The sequence below is a fragment of the Pleurodeles waltl genome, chromosome 4_2, assembly GCF_031143425.1.
Source record: "Pleurodeles waltl isolate 20211129_DDA chromosome 4_2, aPleWal1.hap1.20221129, whole genome shotgun sequence".
NCBI classification, from domain to species: domain Eukaryota; kingdom Metazoa; phylum Chordata; class Amphibia; order Caudata; family Salamandridae; genus Pleurodeles; species Pleurodeles waltl.
Window position 1 is genome coordinate 768,225,934 of NC_090443.1, and position 26,467 is coordinate 768,252,400.

The following is a 26,467-nucleotide window of genomic DNA, read 5'->3' on the forward strand; positions in this document are numbered from 1 at the left end:
ACCACCAACACACGCACACACCACGACATACATGCCTACATCCACACACACACAGTCAGACACGCACACCCACATTCAACCATACACGCATACATCCATACAGACATACCCACAGCCATACACGCACTCATTCCCATACACAAAACACCCCCGTAAGCATACACGCACTCACACACCCCTCTACATACACACACGCACACCCCCATGCACGCACACAACACACAACACCCCTCCACCCCCTCCCCTAACGGACAATCGACTTACCTGGTCCGTCGATCCTCCGGGAGGGGACGGGATCCATGGGGGCTGCTCCGCCAACACCACACCGCCAACAGAACACAGCCACGGCGAATCACAGGACGTGATTCGCTGGGCGGTGTTCTGTTGGCGTGGCGGTGGAGGTGGAGCAACCTCCACTTCCCCGCCGCCCGCAAGTATGGCTGTTGGCAGCTCTCCATCAGAATAACGACGGAGAGCAGCCAACAGTCATAAAACGCCGAGTGGCAAACCGCCTGCACAGGAGGTCTTCCGCACGGCGGTCCCTCGGCGGTCTTGCAAAAAGACCGCCGAGGTCGTAATAACCCCCTATGTGTTATAGAAAATAGAAATATTTGTATGATTTTATTCTATGTTAAATGGTTGTTACATGTTTTAATTCTTTTTTTATCTTATGCTGTTCCCACAGGTCAATGTGTTCTTCATTATTAACATATTTGTATTATAGTATACTTCCTCCTTTATGTTTGAAGGGGGAAAGTGTTATATTCTGTTTTCGAATTTTATGTAGGCTGTGACACAGCATTTCAGCGGAGCGTTCAGAGAACAGCAGGTATTGCTGACGGTGGGAAGTGCTGGCGGAAAGGTTGTGTGCTGTCCGGAAATAAAGACGATAATTTAAGTTTAACCACTTGTGTTCTTGTTGTGTTGCAACTTACTTCCTCCCCAAGGCTGCCACTGATACTGCTGGTGCTGCTGAGACTGCTGAGAGCCCGGTAAACTGCCAACACCATGGCAGCACTGTGCACCCTGTCCCTGATGTAGTGTAGAAGTCCTTGAGACTTGAGGCACCAACAACATACAGGACCGGCACAAGTGCTGTGATCACAATAAAAAGCCCTATATTAAGACTCCAGCAGTGCCATTTTCTTTTTTTCTGCCATCCAGATAACCTGTATGGTGTCACACTGGGGGAAGCTTCACCTGCAGGACACCCTTGTGCAATTTCTGATGCACTACTTTTTTTACTCCAATACATTCAGTGCCATTGTCGGTAGCACATGTCAGCAGGTAAGGCATACTCTCTTTTAGAGGCGTTGCAGGGACTTCTCTCCAGCACCATACAGTGACATTTAGACTTAGAAACCTCACCATCTTCCCCAAAAGCAGTCATGACAGAACTCAAGGTAATCGTGCTCATCAAGCAGGCAGTGGAAAAAGTGACAAGAGAACAAAGTAAGGAAGCTAAAACTATCCACACAGAATTGGCTGCTTTCGAGATGAAATTAGATGCCACAGACCGCAGGGAGATGGATCCAGGGCAGAGACGGCTGTTGACCCCAGATTGGGAAATAAATTGTGGGTTCCCCAACAGAAAATCATTATAATGGAAGATCACAGCAGGAAAGACAATATTTGTGACTTAGGAATGCCAGAGAAAGATGATGTACATACCATGCAAAATGTTTTAGAACAGTGGTTCCCAAACCTGCTCTGCATTCAGTGTAATCAACCAATGGAGTTCCAGAGGGTGCACAGAACCTGAGTCACACAAACAACTACTTAAGACATGCCAAGACCCATTACTGCATGTCTGTGAGATCATGGGCATGCAAGACAGATCCTTCAAAGAGCTAACCAATATGGACTGTCCCAGTTTTGTGGTCCCAAGCTCTCAAACTTTTTTTTTAAACAAACATTATTGCAGGTTTTAGCATAAAGAAAGATCATATCCCATTGGGGTGTATCTCAGTATTGTATTAATGATAACCCCATTCAATACTAACAAATGTATACATAGAAACTAATGAAATCTCAGAATAAGCTTTGGCTAAAGTACTGATTGGTTTCCCAGAGAGGAGTCCACGTCCCAAAACCAAGATGCACCCCATTCTTTCACGCAAACACCCTAAACTAAGAGCCATAGTTCCCTCAGATTCCCCCGCTACCTGGTATGTACCCCATTCTTCCCCCACTTTTGTTGGGTTGTGTGTTTCAGTGTTGCTCTGGAGGAAAACCTGTTCTGCATCTAATGGTAGTGCAGTCTCCCTGATATTCCTGTCTCCAGGTCGTGCTTATGCATGAGACTCTTATCGGGAGTCGATCCTTGCAATTACTATCAAGTTGAGAGAGAAGCATTACATCTCGTCAGGTGTTGAGGGGTCAGGATGCTGTAGTGAGTCTACTAATGTTTCTCACTCCCTAGCTACCTCTATGAAACCCTACCCCCTTTGACATCTTATCACACTCTCATATCCCACCCATTTAATTAACTCTCTCTTCCATTTGGCCACCCGGGTCCCCTTGAAGTTTTCCAGTTCCTGGCAATCTCCCTCTTTGAGAGGAGAAAATCCAAATCCTGGAATTTGCTTGTAGTCTTACTCCTTACTATATACGGAAACCAATGCAGAAGACAGTGCACAGGTGTGCATGGGATTTCCCTCTCAGTGGACTGAGCTAGTTCCCAGTGATAGCCTCCCAATAACTGGTCAGTTCAGAACAACTCCAAAACATATGGAAGAACTCCATCCCCACCTCACCACACCGGGGGCACTTTGCATCAGTCAATGCATAGTATTGATTGATCCTGACAGGTGTAAGATGCGCCCTGTGTAGGTCGTAAACATTGATACGTTTGAACCTGCCATTCCTAGATACCTTGGCTGTGCGTTCCAGAATAGTTTCCTAGTCCCACTACGTAATGACTATACCCATTTCCTCGTCCCACCGGGCCCTCAGATCAGTCAATGGCAGGCATATGTCCCCTCGCAACCTCCTGTACTGTATAAACAAGTGACTTTCCTTAAGGTCCCCTAGGCAGTCACCATATATTGTTAGCATGCCGCTGGTGGTGGATCCTCCATGCCCATCTTCCAGTGTTTACAAATGGCTGTTGTTACCTCACTCATGTAAGAGGAAGTGGCCCAGGGGCAGATCATACCTCAGGCATAATTCCTCAAAGGGGAGGAACACATCAGCCTCGAAGAGGGCCCCAATCTTCTAAACCCTTGCTGCCACCCACTCCATTAGTCTGCACCAGTCCCCTCCGTGTGGGAGCTCAGCAAGGAGTCTCACCAGGATGTCAAGGGAGTGTGCTATCTGTATCGACACTTTGTGCAGGCTCCTAATCCAGAAATGGTGCAGAACTTGGAATTCAGTAGTGTCATCAGCACCAGGGCTCGGAAACCTTAGAATTACTCTAGCCAACCTGTGAACACTCGGGACAAAAGGCGGCACCTCTTTTCCAGCTGTAAATCTGCACTCTACCCACTGTGCAGCTGCACCACCAAATAGTACGTTTCAGAACTGGGTACAGAGGTAAGCAGCGGGCTTCCAATGGCAGGGCCCGGGGGCCTCCGGAGGAGCTATGGAAGCCCACGTAGAGAATAAGCAGGATTTATGCCAGTTAAGGCAGAGGCCATGCAAAGATCTAAAGAGTCCCAGCAGGTCCTGGGCAAAAGTTCATCTGCAAACAATGCAATATGGTGGGTCTGAGGACCCACCATGAAACCTCAATAGATGTCCCCAGTCCAGGCATAGCATGCCAGTGGCTCCATGACCATGGTAAATAACAAAGATGACAGTGGGCAGCCCTGTCTAGTGCCCCTCTCTTCTGTCCCTGTCCAAACTCTGGCTGAAGGGTCCGTGTATAGTAACCTGGTCCAAACTATGAACCCTGATCAAGGCCAAAATGTGCCATTATGCTGTAGAGGAAAAGCCACTCCAAGCTGTTAATTAAAGGCCTTCTCTATATCTACAGAGAAGACTATAGCTTCCACTCTGTTATACATAGTGGCTTCTTGTATTGTAAATAGTCTACAAATATTATAAACCATGTTGAGGCCCAGGATAAATCCCACCTAGTCTTGATGGATAACAGTCGGCATGTGAGGTAGAAGGTGGATTGTCAGAATCCTAGTTAAAACGTTATAACCAGTATTCAACATAGACAATGGCTGATCGGCTCTTTTGTCATAGGCTGCCTTTGCCAGTATTAACAGAGGTACGATCAGGGCTTCATGTGTGGATTGTTGAAGGAGGCTAGTATCTCTAGCCACCTTGTACAGGTCCACTAATCTGGGGCCATGTTCTTTGTATAGGTGGAATAAATCTCAGCTGGGAAACAGTCTGTCCCAGGTGTCTTGTTCTGGGCCATGGTTTTAATGGAGCTCAGACCTCCTGGAGGGTGATGTCTCCACCCAGGCCTTGAACCCTTTCCGGCGGAATCGTAGGGAGAGTCAGAGTTGACAAAAAGGCCTCTATGTCAGAAAGTGAATTCTTGTCCTTGCCGCTTTAGAGAGTAGCATAAAATTCATAGAATTCATGGTTGATGTCTTCCTGCCAGTACACTTTGGGTCCTTCATCCGTGTCCACTTCCACAATTACTGATCCTCGTTTGGTCAGGTTTGCTAGCCATGGAAGCAGCGACCCCATGTGGTCCCGCTCTGCATAAGACCACAACATATAGTTCCAGTAATCAAAACAGAGCAGTCTATCAGCGTTTTGAGTAACCTTACCTTTAGCATCAAGAAGGTAGGCTGCACTTCTGCATGCCCTGGCCTACGTTGTTCACATGCTCGCAATGTGTCCTCGTAGGTCATGCAGGTGGGTCTTCCAGATTCCCACCGACTCCGATATACACCAAACTCTAAGTACAACCTTAAACGCCTCCCTCTCCATCTGAGGGGATGTGGTGGTCCCAGTTTTGTGATTGAAATATTTTGTAATGGCCATTCCAGTTATGTCACGGTAGACCAGGTCCTCAAGGGCCTCCAGACTCAGCCTCCATGATTGGATAGAGGGGCGCGTCCTTCCCCATTTTAGCCCTAAAAAGAGGGGATTATGATAAGATACAGTGCAGGAGAGGTATTCAGTGGAGTGGACCCATTTGTGAACATCAGGTGTGTAGAGCAGTGTATCTAACCACACATGGGGTTCATGTAGATTAGAGAAGAAGGAATAGTCCCATTCACCCAGGTGGTGGAGACATTAATAATCTAGCAACCCCCATTCTGCCTACAAAGCGGAGAACATTCGGGCTACTCAGATTGCCGGTGAGTCCTCTAGGAGAAGGGTGTGACCAATCAAGACCTAGATCTCCTACACAGATATAGTCAACCCCAAGAATACTGGAACCCACCAATGGGTGGAGCCAACACCCAAGAGATGTCGGATAAGAACGTCGGCAAAGAATGTCGCTTGATCTGTGTTTGGACCATAAGTACTACCTATAATGACATCCCTGCTGTCTAAATGCCCTGTAAACACCACATATCATCCTGCTTGGTCTATCTGGTGGTTAATGTGTTGCAAGGGAACTCTAGGGCTGATCCACACCAGGACACCCCTTGCGGAGGCCGAATATGTAGTATAATTGTCTTGTCCTCTCCATCTGTATTATAGTGCTATGCCCTCTTTGGCTGTAAGGTGCATTTGATGAAGAAGTGCTATCTGTACTCCACACCTATTGAGGTATGAAAAGAATTTGTGCCTCTTGATCATACTATGCATCCCCCTAATATTCCAAGGCAGAATTTTATATGTTACTGTGGGTCATCATTGCATGTCATGAAGATAAAACAGAGAACCCCTGGAGACTGAATAGGACCTCCTGCATGGAACGGTCCCCTCTGATCTAAGAAGAAGTAGCCATTCAGGGTAGACACCAACACCCAGCACTCATTCAACTAATAACAAATCCCGTAACTCCCCCACCCTAGGAAAGCAGTTCAGCGCCTCTCATTCAAACACACAAACAACTAACATGCATTTGTGAGTGTGCCCACACTACCCACAAATGGAGATAGTGACCAATAAGCCGCATCACGCCCGGTTCCCCACTTCCTACCTCCAAATAACAGGAGGAAACTACAGGACCTCAAGAATGAAGACCCCAGAATGACGCTCTGTCGCGTTGACTCAAGCAAAGTAAATAAGACTGAGAAAGGTACCCGACCCCCTTCATGTGTGATAGCAAAGCTTTGCAGTGCACCATCTGGTTCAGAACAGTTTGTCCACATGCGAGGCATGACTTCAGGCAGTTCCTCATCCGAAAGCCCATTGAATCTGGTGCTGCTGGATAGGTCCGAGTCTCGGGCCTCACCCACTTCCAGCGAGTAGGTTGACCCAGGACCCCACCACTCATAGTCACATCTACTGCATGTTGTTGTTCTCTCTGTGCCTCTTCATTAATCTGGGCCATCCCACATGCCTCCTCCCTGTGCCGTTTTTTTTCTTCTTCGGTTTTGACACTCTATGTGGGACCCTGAACTGGGTCCAGCCTGCGGTTGTGTCCCCACGCAGTCCCATACCTTCTGCGGTGTTCGAAAGAATGTTACTCCTCCCCAGGTCACCACTTGTAGCTGGGCAGGGAATATCATTGAGTATTGCAGGCCCATTTGATGAAGCTGGCGTTTAACATCAATGAACATAGATCTCTGTTTTTGCCCTTCCTTTGTTAAATCCGGGAAGATCATGACCTTGTGGTTGTGAACCCTAATGTCTCCCCTGGCTCTGGCCTGGGCGAGGATATGGTGACGGTTTCTGTAGCAGACAAGTCTAGCCACAACTAGGTGTGGTGGCGGGCCCGGGGTAGGTGAGCGGGGCAGGGCCCTGTGGGCCTGTTCCTGGGCATAGAATGGGGAAGACCCTTCGGAGCCACCTCCTCCCACAGCCAACGTTCCAAACAAGACATGGTGTTCTTTCCCTCAATGCACTTGGGGAAACCAATGACCCAAATATTATTTCTCCTCAACCTGTTTTTGCTGTCTCCAGCTCTGAGTTCAAGTGTTCATGCTTTGTTCTCCATGAGAGTGAGCCTCTCTCACATAGTTGAGACATCTGGGTATGTATCTGCCAATGTCCGCTCTGCAATGGTGACTCTCTCAGCCAAACGCCTGTGGTCATCCTTCAGGATACTCAGATCTGCCCTCAGCTTGTTGATCTTGGTTTCTAACACCTCTCTATAGGCAGTGATGGCCTGCATAATGACCTCTAGGGTGGGTCCTCCCTGGGACCGCCCTGAGGGTTGCAGCAGTGCATCTGCAGGAGCCCCCATCTGAGTCTGGGCTCATGCATCCAAGGCTTGCTTTCGTGTTACTTTGCCCATTGTGACACTACATTGGTGGTGGGCAACTCCAGATATCTCCCCACAGGGCCCCCTCTTCAGGGACACAACTTGCCTCAAGCATCTTCAGCCACCCAATTCTGCCTCCTCTGGTGGTGTTAGAGTAGGCCATCCCAACACAAACTATGTCACGGAGATCCCATTGAGATATACACCTTGGCGCTGCTCCTCCGCCATCCAACGAGCACACCCCAGGGTCAAGGCTGGCAGCCTGGGGTGATCAGCGCCGCCCCCAGACCTCTCCACAGTGCATTCTGTCTCCTTGGGCCTCCAAAGTGACAGCAGATGTTCCTCAGCTTGGCAAGGATGCTCTTGAGGGTTCCCTTCAAGGCCCCGTCAGACCACCAGGTAAAACTCCACCATAAGTCCCCAAGAAAGGAGCAATGAGCAGGAGGGGGTCCGTCTGGGCTTCCCATTTGTGTGTTCTCACTCTCCAGTCCTCATCAGGCCACAGGGAGGTCCTCAGAGCCCCACTTCATATGAGTTGTGCACTGGCTGGGGGTAGGGGATTCACCTCTCTTATCACTCCACAAAACAGTTCCTCCCCCAATCAACAGAGTACAGTTATGGGGCAAATCACCCGCCGCTCAGTCACACAACAGCACCTCAGCACAGAGTTAGTGGACAATTGGGTAAGAGGCAGTGGCACAGCCTGGTTCCAAATGCTGCTGCCATGAAGAGGTTCTAGTTAGGAGGCGGCAGGGAAAAGTCACATTTAGGGGGAGCAAGGTATCAGAGGGAGCCCAGTGTCTATTGTGCCACAGGCCGCTCAGCGCATCTGCTTCACAGCACCAGGCAACTGCGATGCCTTCTGGGCCCCCTATTCACTTCAAGCTCCTCACCTCCTTCAGTGGTGTGTCCTCCAAAAGGTGCAGGCAGGGTGTGTTCAACAAGAGCTGCTTCCCTCAGTCCATCTGCCGGGTTCAGCACCTCCACTGCAGACTCCCTATTCACAAGTCACCTGCTCCGGTACCTTGGAGGCGTAGATTTATTAGGTCTCCGAGCACCCACTGGGCCCTACACCGTCTCCCCCCAAGCAGGGGGCCCCACAGGGCAGTCAGGGCGCTCATCACCACAACTTGCCTCCTAAGGTCCCTACTCTCACCAGTGGTAGATAACAGCATGGGGCCCCGCTCAGCCTTCCTTTCACATCAGCACCTTCTTGAGCTCTCACCCGCTGGTTTGTCAATTGGTCGGTAGTGGCTCCCTTACAGCGCCATCAGCTACACCAAAGGGCAAAGCAGCAAGGCCCTTTACTTAGCGGGGCTCAGCTGGGGGTCGGGGCACTCTTTGAGGGTTGTAATAACTGTGGAAAGGCAACGGATGGGGGGAATCACTTGGTGGGAGAAGGAACATGTGTACTCTACAGCATCTCCAGCTAGCCCTTCCAAGATCTCCATCTTTGTGGATTCTTGAAAGAAACTAATATGCTACAGATGTTTCTTGCCCTAAAAACACTAATCAAAAAGAGAGGTCAGACATGGGATGACAAATCTCACCACAATGATCATCACTGTACATGGTAGAATGAAGGAATACTATGATCCAAAAGAATTGATATGATTTTTGGAGACATTTGGAACTTAAAACATGGATACAGCCCCATCCCCTGCCTCTGCCTGTTCACAAAGGCAATATGTCTCAAACACACCCTTAAGCCAAACATGCTGTCAGACTTTGGAATTAACAGAACACAGACCACTCTACAGCCAGCTCCGAAAGCACAGTATCAAGGAAAACATCAGGCCTAGTACACACAGAACTAGTCAAATCTTAATCCCCTTTGAAGAATAAGACTGTTGCTATGGGCCACTAGATGATTAAAAGTATGGATTATATAAATTCTTTGAGCCCCTATCAACTGGAAGTCTATGATGTTCACTTCGGACTCCCCCAATACCCTTTTAGAAAGATACCTACTGGTTAAACTTGATTCAAGCGAGGCATACTTAGAACAAGTAGCTCACCAACCAAAAGTTTGCACTGGTTCATTGTTACCACTCTTAACTCTTAACAGTAATGTCCCCTTGCCTTGCATCACCCTCTTTAGCTATCTTTGTGTCTGGCTAGGAGGAGGCAACACAAACAATTGGACAGATTCTGAACCACATATGCTCTTCAGTGTCCTACTTACATTATCTGCATCCCCTGACCATGCTCACCTATAAGGAACTTACTACATTTCCAGCATCTGTCTTAAACATTCAAATTCTTTGAAGGGACTCACTTGCTTCCCTCTGCTTGTTACTATAACACAACCTGCTCACTGGGTCCTTTCTCTGTGTGTCCCCTTGGACCATCACATAATCGTGTTGAATGTTAACGATCTCTATAATTATATTAAAAGAAAAGAAAATGTTGTGTAGCTTTCATTCAGGAAGCGCAGCTCTTGAGTAAAGAATCACATAAACTGTGCCACAATTGGGTTAGGCGGATATAGTATACTGTAGGCCCAAATTATAAAAAAAGAAGATGCTGTCAATCTTCTTCATAATAAACTGATGGCTGGTGTCTGCAAATCGTGGTCTGCCCCCGAAGGTAGATGCATTTTTATCTAATTAGCCATCCCTCCCACCAGGAGATACTTCCGTCTCTTTCTGTTCCCCACATCAGCAAAGCCAGTTTCCTCAGTGATATAGGCAGATTGATGACAGGATTTGGTCATACCAATGTTATCTTCAGTAAGGGCTGGACCATCATCCAAGATTTGATAATAGATGGATCTGGCCTTGCTGAAAAAAGTCAGAATAATGATAGGCAGCTGCAGAAGGATCTCATTGTGGACCATGCTCTTCTGGACCCATGGCACCTCCTTAAGCCCTGGCAGAACGTCTGTACATTTTTGCCATGTGTTCATGGAACTGAAACAAGGATTGATTATTCCCTTACAGCTGCTTCCTTAATACCAAATTTAGTGGGGTGCTGGATATCAGATAGCATATTGGATCACTCAGCTAAACAGCTGAAAAATGGCCATGGCTTTATTGTACCTGGGACTCGCTCTTGGAGGACGCCAGACAAGAAATATAGAGGTTCGGAAGGTAAGAAAAACCTACAGGGCTATCTCAAAAAATTTATGGACTTCAACAAAAGACAATTGATTAAAGACTCAGCCCATGCCTGTAAGAAATCCAGTGAACGCTGGCTACAGCTGAAAACTCAAATAAAAACTCTGAAAAAACAATACAGAGAGAAACCGACACCTTGAAGTCCCTACCCAGAGCAAACTTGCAGTTTTAATTTCAGTGGGGGGGAAAAAAGCCCTTTACAGAACCTAACTGAGGCAGTAAGTACATGAAGAGATTTGGAAGGCTGCTAGTCTTACAAATGAAGCAGAAAGAATCATCACAGACCACACCAGCCCTTAAACCTTATAAGGGTGCCCCAATTACTTTGCTAAACCAGATCTTGACCAAATTTACAGATTTCTACAAGGTTTTATACACTTTGAGGGCAAAAACGTGGCCTCAATTTTGGAAATAGAATTGCACTTACCCGAATGCGTTGAGAAGCAGACATCCCTGCAGACGAGTTAACAGAAGCTCTTGAGTCCATGACAACGGGAAAAGCTCCAAGGGAGGATGGATTCTCAACTGAGTTCTATAAAATTAATCTGCAGCACCAAGCCCCTCTGTGAGCAAGGTTTTCAAGCATGCAAAAGACTCCAAACAACCTGGTACCAGAGTTCACCAGGGAAATAATAGTCTTGCTTCTGAAGCCAAAAAAAGATTGCCTGTGCTGTGGAAGCTATATGTCAATATAACCAATAAACTTCAACGTTGGTTTCTTCCCAGGGTGCTCTCAAAAACACAATATAAGGCTTCTTTTCTACATCCTTTTGTAAGCTAGAGAAAATCACAATTATATAACATTATTTAACATTATAATATGCTGTATTCCTACTTTCCTGTTGCATCAATAAGCTTCTTTACCTTCACTTTTCCTTTTTCTCGCTTTTTCCTTGTTTTCTTTTTTTCTTTTCTTCTAACTCCCTTCCTCATTGTTAGTGGTCCTAATTCAGGACCTACAAGGAGACTGTCCTGGGATCACAACGTTTATCCTAATCTAGATTATACACACACTCCTAATTCAACCTGGAGCCAGTACTTACCACCTAGATATTGGTCTAACCTAAGGGGTCTCTGTCCAATGATTTATATGTGTTTTCTATATATGAGGCTAATTTTATGTTCTTTTTTGCACTAAAACATCCCCACCTCGCTCCACCCATAATAAGGGCTTGTGTTCTGTATACCCTGCTGTTTTACATACAACTCATACTATGGTCCTTGATGTCTGTTTCTTTTTTACACCTTCTACACCCAAGACTGGTGGCCTTTTTTACTTTCTATTATATTTTATTGTTCCTTAATTTTGATTCAGAATTCCTTCTTATTTATAATCCCTCTTTATTCTTTTTACATTATGTAGTAGGCAAACCTTACCCTTACATTGGGTTGATTTTTATTCCTATGTACAAACTAGAATATAACTAGTGCATTTTGACTATGGCTGCCTCAAACATAATGGCCTCCCCTGGACTCATAAGGCTGCTGATGCGCAGTCCAGTTTTCCCTTGCCTGCCTCCTGGCATGCTCCAGCTTACGTTCGCAGTTGTATATTTTGTTTTAGCACACTGTGACTTTTATTTCTTAGCCACCAGGACTACTTTTTTCACTTCTTCAAATTACCTTACACTCCCCTTTATTTGTCCCCCATCATTAGTGATCTTAGGACGTATATTTCCTCACTAAGGGAATTAAGGCAACTCCCATCCTGACCTGCTTTCACCTCATAGTATATACCCTACATTGACGTGATTCCTTTTTTCCTTTCTTTTCTCTTCTGTTCCTTTTTAACTTTTTTTTCTCTTTCTTTCTTCTGTTTTTCCTGACTTGGACCCTATGCTGATCAATGTGACATCCATGCCGTGTCCCCACTACCTCTTCGACTTTGTATGTATCAGTGTTTGAATTAATTTAAAATACTTTTGATGTACTTATAGACGGGTTTTCTAACTTGCACACCATTAATGTGTTTACATATGCTGTCTTATACTATGGCTATACATACTATGGTTTATGTTCATATTGCCTGCATTGTGTCAGAAATCAATGCCCATACCATTTAAACCATCTGTTTACATGACGCTTCCTTTACATCGTGCTACTGGATTTTATGCCATTATGGATACAACACGGATCACCATTTCGGTACTGTAATATTGCTTTCATATTAGAATGATTGTTGCTTTGATGTCATGCGTTTCTCTGTTCCTTGTTTATCATTGGTTTCCCATTGGGTTTGGAATCTGTGTGATCTTTCTCTTCCTACCCCACATGCTTGTTTCCAATTATTTTGGTTGGGGGATTTTGAATTGCCCTGTCTTATTGGGTTGTTTTGTGTTGTTACTTGGTCAGCTTTGAGAAAGCCCCAGACCTATGAGCCAAGAGAGAGGTGAAACACATGTCGGCTATTCTTTTGTCTCTTAATTCATGTAGCTGCTTGGGTAGATGCGAAAAAGCCTGTGAGCAAGTAGGGGGATCCTATCTCTTTCCAGGATGCTCCTGGAGACCAGGCGCGGCTCCTATGCTATGGCGAAGGAGCGTCGCCCTCCCCACCAGTAGCAGCAGCTGCAAAACTTTAATAATAAAATGATAATAAAAATCATTTTATTGTTAAAGGGGCAGGCAATGGGGCGTGACAGGGACAGAGAAGTACACAGTGCACATGTGTGTTTGGCCGGTGCATGTGTGTTTTGCCAGCTCTCTCTGGCCTGCCAAACACAAATACGCACTGAGGTCTCTCCAACCCAGCACTGTGTTGCCGGGTTGAAGAGAGCAGGCAGAGGCTCCCAGTCTGCCTCAGAGTGCCAAGCCAGGGGACTCTGGCAAATCCTAACGCTGCTTTCATGCTGCAAGAAGCATGAGAGCAGCATTCGGCTTGGCCTCAGGGCAGGCTGGGAGCCTGTGCCTGCAGTGGAGGCTGAAGATCGGTGCAGCGGCGGGGAATCAGGTAGGTGTTTTATTTTATTTTTATTTTATCTCTTTTCCCGCAATTCCCCCCGCCATGCTCTGCCCCTTTTCCGCACCACGAGCCACTCCTGCTGGAGACACTTTTCTACCTCTTTGGGTAAGCTAGAGACAAGCACAACAACTATATGGTTGTTTGTGTAGACAAAGCCTTTGAGCGAGCAGAGGGGTTCTATCTCTTTTGATCATTAGCCAGAGCCGGCTTCAAAGAAAAATACTTGCCAAACATTTGTTGCTATATCAGTCCCCAACAGTCTCCATCCAGTGCAACAGTTTCAATCTGATAGCTTTGACTTCGGTAGAGGCCGCTGCTTCAATTTCTTCTGGCATTTGGACTGCTGGGATCCAAGATGTGATCCTATGTAGGCAATGTTCGGCTCCTACTTTCAAACACCAGGACCTCCCTTCTAAAGCCTTTTGAAATATCGCCCAAATTGAGCATGTTCTCAGAATATTGCATTAATTGGGGTAACAATCATTCTAGATACTTTGCAATTGCAAACCTCTCTTTTTCTCAGGGCAACAAAATAAAGCACTCTGTCTCCCTAAAGAAGAACCCACTCACCAAATTCTGAGATGTTAACTGGAACGAGTGGACATTTCTTGTATTTATAGGATCTGCTATCATGGCGGTTCCTGTAAATGCATTGAAAGTTTGAAGGATGGTTTCTTCAAGATGATGGAACCATGCAGGAAACCTTCAATGTTCTTTTTTATTTTCAAAAACAAAATCCCAAAGTGGGTTTTCTTTTTGAAATAAAAAAAAACAGTGACCCTCTCACCAAGGGAGTTTGCTCCCGGACCATGCAAGGTTTTATCTTTCACAGTCTAAGTAGGGTGGGCGGATAAATTGTGAAACCTCCTTACTCTGTCAGGCCGTCATAGATGTATGTCAGCAGCAGGGACACAGTAGCCTCCCCCGTTGACATACTGAAACTCCACCTGAAAGTAAATGAGGCAGGGGGATGTTCAGTTTGGCAGAGAGATTACTCTGTCATTGTTGCGACGGACTATCCTCTCCACCAAACAATACATTGGGTTTGAACTATTTTGCAGTGTAGAATGGATGGAATATGAAGGCAGTGGTGCAGAAAAATATGTCACTTCTTGTTAATAAGACAAATTCTGACTTTGCCAAGTGGTGAGGCCTCAGCCTGCCAGTCTGGCATAGTCAGTCAAGATCATTGCTGCCCCCAGATTCAACGACATGTTTAGAGTACTTCCCGTTCTCTTCCCTAAACCTACTTTGCAAGGTATTGACGAACTGATTAAGGATTATATTTGGGAAACCCAAAGAGCTTGCCTAAGGATTTCTAAACTACAAGCAGCAACGTCTGGCAGCCTTTGCTGACCACATATGGACATATACTACACAGCAGATAATCTGTCCACCTGACCAACCTACTCATCACCACTAAAGAAGAACCAGACTGGACTCAACTAGAAAGAAAGTAATGGACACTATTGAAGGGTTAGATCCAATATATAAAGGCTTAGCAACCTCAAATGATCTAAAGTCTTTACATTAACTGAAGTCAATAATAGTTCAAACTTAATCAATTTTCTCAACACAACTTCAAAGTACATTTTCTCCCACAACTTGATCCCTGAATGCTTCTCTGAATTGTAAACTGTTCCCCGGCAGCCTCTCATTGAAGTGACTGTCCTCCAACATCCTTGCTGCACCATTATCCTAGCTTGGTTTCCTAGCAAGGACACAGTGAAACAAAGAGAAACTTAAACTCTATGATTAAAAATGGCCACTGCAATGTAAGACTTTGAGGATTCCTGAGAAACGTAGTTTAATTGTTTGGCGGCACTAATTACAGCATTCTCCACAGACACAAAGCCTTCCATTAATCGGCACCAACACTATGTGACCACTGCCAGCCTTTTCTTTCTCAAAATAAAAAATCTGCACAAGCCAGTTTGGAGTATTATGTCCTCCACATTCACCAAGTCCTGAATATTAAGTGACAGTTTTCAATAATACACTATTCATCTATCAGTCTTCATAATTGCAACCGTTTGTTGTTGCTGAGTCATTGGGTGGTCTAGTTCATCATTACATGTATCACATCTGAGCCACGATGGGAAATTCTGAATCTTTTCAACCAGGCTACTGCATTTCTGAATCATTTCAGACAGTGTGCAGTCTAGTGGCTTCTCAATACATCTATTGTGCAACGGATTCCCCTCCGCAGATGGAACAAGGTCACCAAAGACTAACTGATCACTACCCTCTCCCGGAAACCACCCATCGAGACCACCGACACTGAACAGCAGCCCGCAACCTCAGGCAATGGATCGACGACTGTGCCAACAGTTTCGCCCAATTAAAAAGCCTTCGAACAGACGCACCGACAGAAAGGCCTTCTGGTTCACCACCGACCTCCAAGTATCTAAGCAAACATGCCAAAGACTAAAAGAAGTGGTGCCAAGATCAGACACTGGCCAACCACACAGCCTTCATGAACTCCATCTGCAGACACCACCAACTCATCCGAACCACCAAGAGAACCGCTTTCAAAGAACGCATCGACAACAACGCACACAGCCACAAGGAGCTCTTCAACATTGTGAAGGAGTTCTCCAACCCCGGCTCCAACGTCAACAACTTCCCGCCATCACAAGACCTCTGTGACTCCCTAGCCACCTTCTTCCACAGCAAGGTCGCAGACATCCATAACAGCTTCAGTAATCAGACCCCCCGTCAACCACTGACACCACAGACTCACCAGCCACCAGCCTCCTACTCTCCTGGACCCACGTCAACAACAACACCATCAAAATCATGAACACCATCCACTCCAGCTCACCATCTGACCCCTACCCTCACCACACCTTCAACAAAGCAAGCTCCGTCATCGCACCCCAACTCCGGAAGATCATCAACAGTTCCTTCGAGTCTGCCACCTTCCTGGAGAGCTGAAACACGCTGAGATCAACACCCTCCTCAAAAAACCTAAGGCGGACCCAAAGGACCTCAAGAACTTCCGGACCATCTTCCTGCTCCCCTTCCCGGCAAAAGTCATAGAGAAAATTGTCAAAAAACAACTGACCCATTTCCTCCAGTAGAACAACACTCTGGACCCATCCCAATCCGGATTCTGCAGCAACCACAGCACCAAAACTGCCCTCATTGCCGCGACTGACGACATCAGAACCATACTTGCCAATGGCGAAACCCTAGCCCTCATCCTCTCAGCCGCGTTCGACACCGTCTTCCAGCACACGCCTCAGCGACGCAGGAATCCACGACAGAGCCCTGGACTGGACCACCTTCTTTCTCACCGGCAGAACTCATCCCTCAGCCCAACCCTCTTCAATGTCTACATGGCTTAGCTCGCTAACATCACCCGATCTCACAACCTCACCATCATCTCATACACTTATGACGCCCAGCTGATCCTCTCCCTCACCAAGGACACCGCCAAGACCAACCTCCAAGAAGGAATGAAGGCCATCACCGAATGGATGAAGAACAGATGCCTGAAACTGAATTCCGACAAGAATGAGGTCCTCATCTTCGTCTCCACCCCCTCCACATGGAACGACTCCTGGTGGCCTGCCACACTGGGAGCCACACCAACACCTACCGACCACACACACAACCTGGGATTCATCCTGGACTCTGCACTATCTATGACCCAGCAAGTCAATACCATCTCCTTCTCCTGCTTCAACACCCTCCACATGCTCCGGAAGATCTACAAATGGATCCCCACTGAAACCAGAAGAACAGTCACCCAAGCCCTCGTAAGCAGCAAACTGGACTACGGTAACTCAGGAACCACAGCCAAACTCCAGAAAAGACTGCAACGCATTCAGAACACCTCCGCACGCCTCATCCTGGACATCCCTTGCCCCTGCCACATCACAGCCCACCTGAGAGACCTGCATTGGCTCCCTGTCAACAAGAGAATCACCTTCAAACTCCTCACCCACGCTCACAAGGCACTGCACAACACCGGACCAGAATACCTCAACAGACGGCTCTCCTACTAAACCCCCACCCGACAGCTTCGCTCCGCTGACCTTGCCCTTGCCACCGTCCCACACATCTGCAGAACAACCACCGGGGGCAGATCATTCTCGCACCTCGCCGCCAAGACTTGGAACACTCTTCCCACCCACCTGCGTCATACCAAGGACCTCCTTACCTTCAGGAGACATCTCAAGACATGTCTGTTCGAGCAGTAGCAGCCCCCATGTCCCCCCGTTCCACCTAAAGCACCTTGAGACCCTCACGGGTTAGTAGTGTGCTTTACCAATCCCCTGATTGATTGTGTATTAGTATGAGATGAAGGGTCCAAATCTCATTGAGCTCAGGACTGCTTGCGTACATTATTACAAGCATGCTGCTTGGTTGATTGAATATTTCCTGCTACTGCGTGTCTTGTCCTCTTTTTCAGATTTAAAAGACCAGCAAGGAATAATTACTCTGCTTTACGATACAGTTGAAGTCACATTGTTTCACCTGTATTTGCTTCAGTATCCTGGTACCTCATTGCTCAGTTTCAGTCTTGTACTGCTGGGTCACTTAGGCCTATAGTGCTCAATATCAATCATTCTTCATCACTTCTAAGGAGAATTTTTATGTTGAGGAGCTTTTTTCTTCTTTGAAGATGGCTGCTTTCTCCATAGTTACATTATTTCTCTCTTACTTGTCACCATGGAGGAGCAAGGTGGCTACTGGTGGACATCACCCCTACCCATGTACTCACTTCTTGGTAATGTGCTCCTTATTTCACTCTATGTCTATGTTGAACAATGGCTTCAGATTTCAAAAATATACATTTCAATGTTTTTTTGTTAGTGTTTTCTAGTCGTATGGCAAATGGAATTTTACATTGGAAGTTTTTTTTGAGTTGACCAATACCCCATATTTCAAAAGCACGTATGAGTCAATTAGGTAAACACTGTAACTCAGAAAAATGTAGGAGCCCAGTAACTGAAAGTAGACCTTGATTGCTATGCTGTCTGAAAAGAATAGACATGTCGGATACCCTGTCAGCCTTATACAAGCCTTAGAGGGTATAATGCATTTGTAATATGGTCAGCCGTGGCATGTCATAGAGCTTTTTCAAAAATGTATTCCAACTTCTAACTATGCTGCACAGCAGCCGCGCTGATTTACAACATGACTAACAGACATCTGCAAAGCCAATCGCTCTCGCATGGGCGAGACCTACTGGCTTTGACAATGCTTGTTTCTTTTGAAATCGAACTACAAAGAGCTAAATCAACCCTGTGTTTCAGGTTAGCTTACTATTCAATTCTGATTGGATTAAATAAGCACAATTACTTAATGATGCAATCTGATAGGGATATACTTGTTTGTATGCAGATGCACGTGTGGTAGGGGTGTTCATGTGTCTGAGATTCTTCAATGTTTCTGACTAGAAACAAATATCCGATGACAGTAAACATTGTTAGGGAAAGAGAGTGATTGCTATTTTAGCAATTGAAATGTGTATATTGCACTTCATTGATGAAAGGCCTGAAACAAAATAGGCAACATAAATGAAGAATGTGTCAGTGCAATGTCAGCCCTTTTAGAAAGTGAAGGTAAGGAAGCAGCTTTAATTGGCAACACAAGCTGGATCCACATTACAAGGAAGGGTTTGATAAGCTTGTATATTTGTGAGTGGAAATGGAGCTCTTCTGAATTGGCAAATATATTAGCCCTGCTCCTCAAATGCATCAGGCAGCAACCACTTCAAGTACGATCAATGATTTTCACTATAGAAGAAGGCTATTATAGAACCCACTGGACATCAGGGAATTGGGCTAGCGGACCCTGAGGGAAGGGCCTGTGCTCTCCCCACCAACTTAAAAGTATCAGTATATGTCCTCCCTCATGGGGTAGAGGGGGTAACTGCCCCTATCTGCGCCCGGGAGGAAGGGGGCAGAAAGCTCACTAGACACCAGGCACTACTTTTTAAAAATATATAAATATAGGAATGGGGGCTTCCCACCAGTGCACAGCCATATCCCCACCCCTTATACATAATGCAGAGGGCCAGAAACCTCCCTAGACCCCTGCCGCATAGGTTTTCATTAGGGTAATGAGGCTACTGGATTTGGGCGGTAGGATAGCTTGGGCTGTAGGTATTAAGTACAATTCCACATCAGGTGACACCTGTCAGCTCAATCCAGGGTTTCCGGCTAACTAGCAGCTCCTCAGCTCTGAACGAGATGATTGTGACAACTGGGCTCATGGAAAGGTTGTCTCCCCAGGGAATCGTGGTACATCAGATTGCATCCCTTTCTCTCAGTTACCAAGATCTCACTCAGGCAAAGACAACGGAGACAGAATGTATTTAAAAAGCATTTATTAAAATATCTGCATCTTAGATAAAAGCAGGTGCATAGCGATAATGAGGATAATAAAAGACAATAGGAGGAGGCATGTCACTACAAGTGTAAAACATAAAAACAGTCCTACCATGCTGTCTAAACAGGGAAGTGGATCTATAGCCCCTCCCCTACGCTAAGTATAAGCACAGCATATTAAACCAAATCTGCCCTTCGGGTTTCCCCCTGGAAGAACATCATCCCTCATACCTGAAGAAGAGGCCTGAGGTCTAAAGAGACACCGTCCCCATCTGGTTCAGGGCTTTTCCGTTTAATCAAGTAGCTGTAGCGAAGCTTGCAGAAATCAGCATACAGTCGGGGTCCTCTGGCTGGAATCTCCTTCTAACGTGTCTGGGACTAAGGGGTGTTTTTATATTAAAACAACTGACATTCTAAGAAATGGTCCCCACGTATGATGGTGTTTCTGCAAATGCTGGAGACACAGCATATCACGTTTGTCTGCAACCCTATCTGACTGTAGCCTTGGAAAAAACACAAAGTGAACTACGTATCCTCCTAAGAACGTGATGCTTTCCTACGTGAAAGAACAATGAGACAGAGAAAATAAAACAGCACCGCAAATGTAGCTATTGCTAGAAAAATAAAGCAATGCTTAATAAAATGTAACGGGTTAAAGTGCACAACTGCAGGCCTGGTTAGTTCAAACAATGTGATTAGAACATGGCTAAAATAGCTATACAGCACACCAAGGATTTCAAAATGGTGACAAAATAAACAGAAGGATGGGGCAATTTACCCTAGCATTGAGCCTTGCCTCGATCCCAGTGGCGTCAATAGTGTCTTTCTGCCCCCCCACCCGGGGGAGAGAGGAGGCGTTTCCCAAATGGGAAGGTTGCCCCAAACATAAAAATCGTCCTGACACCAGGAACTTTGCCTTTGGGGTGAAAGATAATGGTGCAGGTGTTGCATTCTTGCATTGGCCACACTCCACCCCTAAAGGGACAAACTGGTCTTCTTTCCTCCCCGGGGAAGACAGGAAGTGTGCTCCCAATTTGCCCACGGGGGCAGAAAGCCCACTGTATGACAGGAATAAATAAATTGTAATAAAATAATGAGGTCGGGCTTGCCCATCCTATCCACAAGCCCTAGCCTGACCCCTTAAAACCTCAATAGTCTTTCTGATCCCCTGCAGACTAAAGCATTGCATACCAGTGGCAAATGAGATGACACTTAGGGGGTTATTACAACTTTGGAGGAGGTGTTAACCCGTCCCAACTGCGACGGATATACCACCAGCCGTATTACGAGTTCCATAGGATATAATGGACTCGTAATACGGCTGGTGGTATATCCGTCACTTTACCGTCACTTTTGGGACGGATTAACACCTCCTCCAAAGTTGTAATAACCCCCTTAATTTTAGGTATTGTTTTTGCAAATGTGCCAGGAGAGTGTGGCTAACTCCCAATATCATCGCACTTACAGTGGGGAACAGCTGCACGTTTTGGGCTGGGGTTGACTGCCATCTGGAAAAACATAAAAGACCATAAAGCGATAGATGGAGAGATCAGCAATAGGGGCAACAGTGGGATTTAAGGCTGTGCTCAGCCGCCAACCATGGAAACCCGATCAACCACAGACATTTTTTTAAACTAGACCACCAGGGGATTCCACGGTGGTGTGCCTTACGTGAATTCCACAAGATTTTCTCACCCACAAAGCCATGCAAACTGCAAATTTTGCCTGAAATCACATCATTTTATTTACGTTTCTGTGATGGATGCTTCTGGAATCTGCAGAAAAAAATCCAGCTACCCATCATTGTCCAAATTCTTTAGATAAAAACACTGCACCACTTGTGTGGTTGGGCCTCGTGCCCACAACAGGAACAAATCAAACCAAAGTCAAGGGAAATCCCCTTGCAAGGGCTCCAGTTGACCTTGGTTTGATCCGTTCCTGTCACAGGCACTAAGCCCAACCACACAAGTGGCACAGTGTTTTTATCAGCCTAAATGGGGTAATACTGAGTGGTAGGAATTTTGGGGATTCCTGCAGCTTCCAGAAGATTCCATCACATAAATTTCAGGCAAAGCTTGAGGTATGCAGGGCAATCTGAGTAAGAAAACCTTGTGGGATCAATGAGTGGCACACCACCTTGAACTCCTCAGGTGTCTAGTTTAAAAAAATATGCAAGTGTGATAGGTTTCCTTAGGTGCTGGCTGAGGTAAGGCCCAAAATCTACAGGTACCAGGCTTACCCACAAAAGTGAGGTACAATTTGTTTCGAGAGACTTGAGGGTATGCTGTGTAGAAGGGAACTTGTGGCTCCCCACAGATTCCAGAACTTTTAGTCCCAGAAATACGAGAATAATATGTTTCATTAGTCAACGTTTGAGGTTTGCAAGGAATTGTGGTTAACAAAACCTGGTAACAGGCCACACACGTCACACCACCCTTGATTCCCCTAGGTGTCTAGTTTTCACAAATGAACAGGTTTGATTGGTTTCCCTAGGTGCCGGCTGAACTAGGATCCAAAATCCGCAGTTACCCAAATTGCAAAAAAAGGTCAGCTTTAAGTGGAAAAATGTGAACTATCTATATGCATTTTTGGACTTTTCCAGCTGCAGGTACTAAGGTGCTATCTTTATCAGGAGACTTGGTAGAGTGCTGGGTAGAAGGAAATTTGTAGCTCTCCACAGATTCTAGAACTTTCCATTACAGAAATGTGAGTAAAATCAATTTTAGTCAAAGTATGAGGTTTGCAAGGGATTCAGGGTAAAACAAACCTGGTGAGGGTCACACAAGTGACCCCACCCTGGATTCACCCAGGTGCCTATTTTTTAAAAAATATACAGGTTTGCTAGGTGTTCCTAGGTGCCAACTCAGCTAGGTTCCAAAATCCACAGCTACATGCATTTAAAAGGTCTGTTCTAAGTAGAGAAATGTAATGCGTACATAAGTTTTGGCCCAGTCCCTGTTGCAGACATTCGGCCTACCCACAAAAGTGAGGTACCATTTTTATCCAAACATATGTGGGAACACAGACTAGTAGAACATTTGTTATTATCGCTTGCATTTTACTGCATGTGTGCCTCCTAAATGTAAATTAGTAGGTAAGAAAGAAGAGTTTTGGAAAATACCTTCTGAATCTTATGCTAGTACAGGTACCTACACATTCAGAGTTGTAGCAATAACTACTGCTCTTAAACTCCACATTCTATGCCCAGTTCAGCAATACATAGGTTTCTTTAATACCCATTTTTCACTTTACATATCTCACCATATGAATTGGGCTATACTCTGCACACAATAAAAACACACTGTGGGGGTCATTCTGCCGCCAGGGCCACCGACCACGGGAGCACTGCCAACAGGCTGGCGGTGCTCCAACGAGCATTCTGACCGCGGCGGTTCAGCCGCGGTCAGAAGCGGAAAGTCAGCGGTCTCCCGCTGACTTTCCGCTGCTCGTTTGAATCCTCCATGGCTGCGGAGCGCGCTCCGCAGCCATGAGGATTCTGACCCCCCCTACCGCCATCCTGTTCATGGCGGGAAAGCCGCCATGAACAGGATGGCGGTAGGGGGGGTCGCGGGGCCCCTGGGGGCCCCTGCCGTGCCCATGCCAATGGCATGGGCACGGCAGGGGCCCCCGTAAGAGGGCCCCGCAAAGTATTTCAGTGTCTGCCTTGCAGACACTGAAATACGCGACGGGTGCCACTGCACCCGTCGCACCTTCCCACTCCGCCGGCTCGATTACGAGCCGGCATCCTCGTGGGAAGAGAGTTTTTCCCTGGGCTGGCGGGCGGTCTTTTGGAGACCGCCCGCCAGCCCAGGGAAAAACTCATAATACCCTCCCCGCCAGAATCAGAATCACCCCCTGTGTGTTGCTGCTCCGTTGTAGGCTCTGGGTGCCTTTGGTTCTGGGAGAACCTACAACCCCTGTATATCTCTGTAACGGACAAGTCTAGCAGACATAGTGGTATATTGCTTTTGTAAATCAGCCACTGTGGCAAAAAGTTAAGGGGTTAAGGAGAGAGTCCCAGACTTATGTCACTTTTAGATTTTGAAAAAGATCAGCAACACACAAAAAGAGTTTACACAATTTGATTACGAACTCCTTTGTGTACATGACTTACTCTGTGCAGTTTAGTTTAACATTTCAAGAATTCAAAACAAGCTCAATTAAAATAATTATTTAAAGCTTAACTACATAATTTGCATTAAGATTATAGACAAAATGATTACCTTTAAAGAATCCACAAGTTCTAGAGTATGTTTTAGAGAAATTAAATTGCTTATTTTTGCATCAGCTGCTTTATCCTATTGAGAGAAAGAAACATATTTTGTATTTGAGTATGCATAAGAAGTTACTTGTCTTCAGTAATGCTCTGCCTTGTGGATAGTTTATCTAACTGCAGATTCCTCACATTGTGAATACCTCCAGGTGCGAGAATGAATCCAGAGAGCATTTAGAGAACTTCTTCCACCCACCACCATGTGGTGCCATATGGCTCCACGTGGGCTCCATCCCATCCCAGAAGAAGTGCTGGAGTCACATGTAATAGTCAAAATTTCACACTGAAGTCAATTTCTTTTAGGGGCAGTTGGACAAGGAGCTTAACAATTGATCTAAGGTGTCAGTGTGCTGATTCCTAGATTGAGACATTTCTAGGTGAAAAGAGATCATTAAACAGGACGGGGAGATGAGAGGGCGGTGAGGAATCAGCGGTTACATAAAGTAGATTCTTCAGCTTGTGAGATTGCCTCCCAAGGTGGTGGATCTGTGGAATGGGTTAGTCCAGAAATTCCTGTAGGGCAAAACAGGCGACATGCCAATCCAGACAGACCTGATAGTGCTTCATGAACTTGTGTAATGATGGCCATGTAGCAGCCTGACAGATATCCAGGACAGGCACTCCATGTGCCAAAGCAGTGATAGCAGCCTTGCCTCTGGTGGAAAGAACCCTTAGACATTCTAGAGCAGCGGTACCCAACAGGTCAATCGCGAACTACCAGAGACTTGCAGGATACACTAACTATTACATAATTGCCTGTCACAGGCTTGACAACACAGCTGCCCACCTGTTAATATTGAGAAAACCTTTGCTATTTCCAGAGAGGGCTCAAAGCTGACGGTACAAGATGATGCAGCCTGCCCTCTTTTGAAAAAAAAAATAGTTATTTTCCTCCTTTCTTTCTTGCCTCTCCTTCCTTCCCTTTCTTTTTCCTTATATTCATGTTTTTTTCTTTCACAATGTCTTGTACCCCCCCTTTGTTGCTGTCCATTCTCCTCCTTTTTCTCTTTCCTCCTACCTTTTTACACTACACTACCCCTTTCTTTCCCTTATTTGTTGTGCATTCTTTTCAGTTTCTTGCTCTTTTTTCTTCTTGTCTTGTTTGTTTTACTCCTGCTATTTTTATTTTCTCCCATTTCTACTCAGTTTTTCTCCTTTTCCTTCATTTTCTCATTATTTCTTTCTTTCTTACTTCTGTTTCATTCTCTTTATTTTCCTTTTTTCTCTTCTTGCTAATGGTTCTCCCACTTTCTTTCTCTCCTTTTTTCCCCAGTAATTCTCTTTGGTTGTTTCCTTCTTTCAGGCAATTATATACGAGTTACTCAGTGTAGCCTGTGAACTGCTGGTAGCTCACAAACAACCTGTTGGGGACCTCTGCTCCAACAAATCTGAGGGCTCATTCCACCAGAGGCAAGGATGCTATCACTGCTTTATTCCCCCTCTCTTTTTCCTTTGATTCTTTCTTTCTTTTTCCTTCCCACCTTATTGATTTCTCTCCTTCTCCACTTCATTTCTTTACCATATGACTTTCTTTCTCTATTTTTTTCTTTAGCTGCTTTTTCTCTTTATGTCCCTACTTTCCTTCAGTCTTATCTTCTTTCTTTGTTTTCACACTCACTCCTCCACTGTTTCTATCTTACTCTTTTTCCTGTTGTATTTGTCTGTGTTTCTCCTTTCTTCCTCCACTAATGCCCTTGAATTTTGTCTCTCCTTCATTGTTTCTTTCTTATTTTCTTTCTTCACCTCCTCTTTCTCTTTTGTGCTAATGTGAGCCTTTCCTTACTTCTTTTTCTTTCTCTTGCTTTCTTTTCTCTTTCTGTTGTGCCCTTTCCCCTTTCTTGCTCTACTTCTTCCTTTGTCATTCTTTCAATTGGCCTTTGCTTTTATTCCATTCATTTTTTTATTTTTTTCATCCTTTTTCTTTTTCTTTTTCCTATTTCTGTCTTCCTTCATCTCATTTCTTTCATTTGCTTCTTTGTCTGTATATTTTTTATTTTCCTCATTCTTTCTCCTTCTCTTTTGTTTCCAGCCTTTAATAGCTTCTTTCTTATTTTCCTTTTTCTCTCCTGCATTTTCACTCATTCAAACTTGGTTTCTTTTCTCTCTTCCTCTTCTCACTGCCTCTTTTTTCTCATTTTTTCTGTCTCTCTTTCTCACTTTTACTTCCTCAATACTAAATAGACAAAACTGATCCTTTATGACCTCAAATGTAAATCTTTTGCAGCACGACTCTTGTTCTGTCAATGGTGTATGCTCTCTGTAGCAGGACTGGGTATCCTAGGGGCAGAGTGTGTGTTATATTACCTCTGTACATTTATGGAATCCCTATATTAGGCAGTAGCGCACAATGACTGTCAATATACAGACATAGCTTTCATTGTAGCAAAGATTGGAGACACTCTTCTGGAGGCTCCTTCTAATCCAATTCATAACATATGTTAATAGAGAGGACTATCCATCATCATATGGCCTCCTTCTACT

General features: G+C 45.5%; 1 protein-coding gene across 1 annotated transcript in view; it reads right to left on the bottom strand.

The window, feature by feature from the left end:
• MSH4 (mutS homolog 4) overlaps positions 1–26,467 on the bottom strand; it is a 2,042,424-nt gene that overhangs the window by 1,014,624 nt on the left and 1,001,333 nt on the right. The window contains exon 9 of the mRNA XM_069233217.1: positions 23,937–24,011. Within this exon, the coding sequence (XP_069089318.1) occupies positions 23,937–24,011 (75 nt within the window). The remainder of the gene's footprint in view (positions 1–23,936; positions 24,012–26,467) is intronic.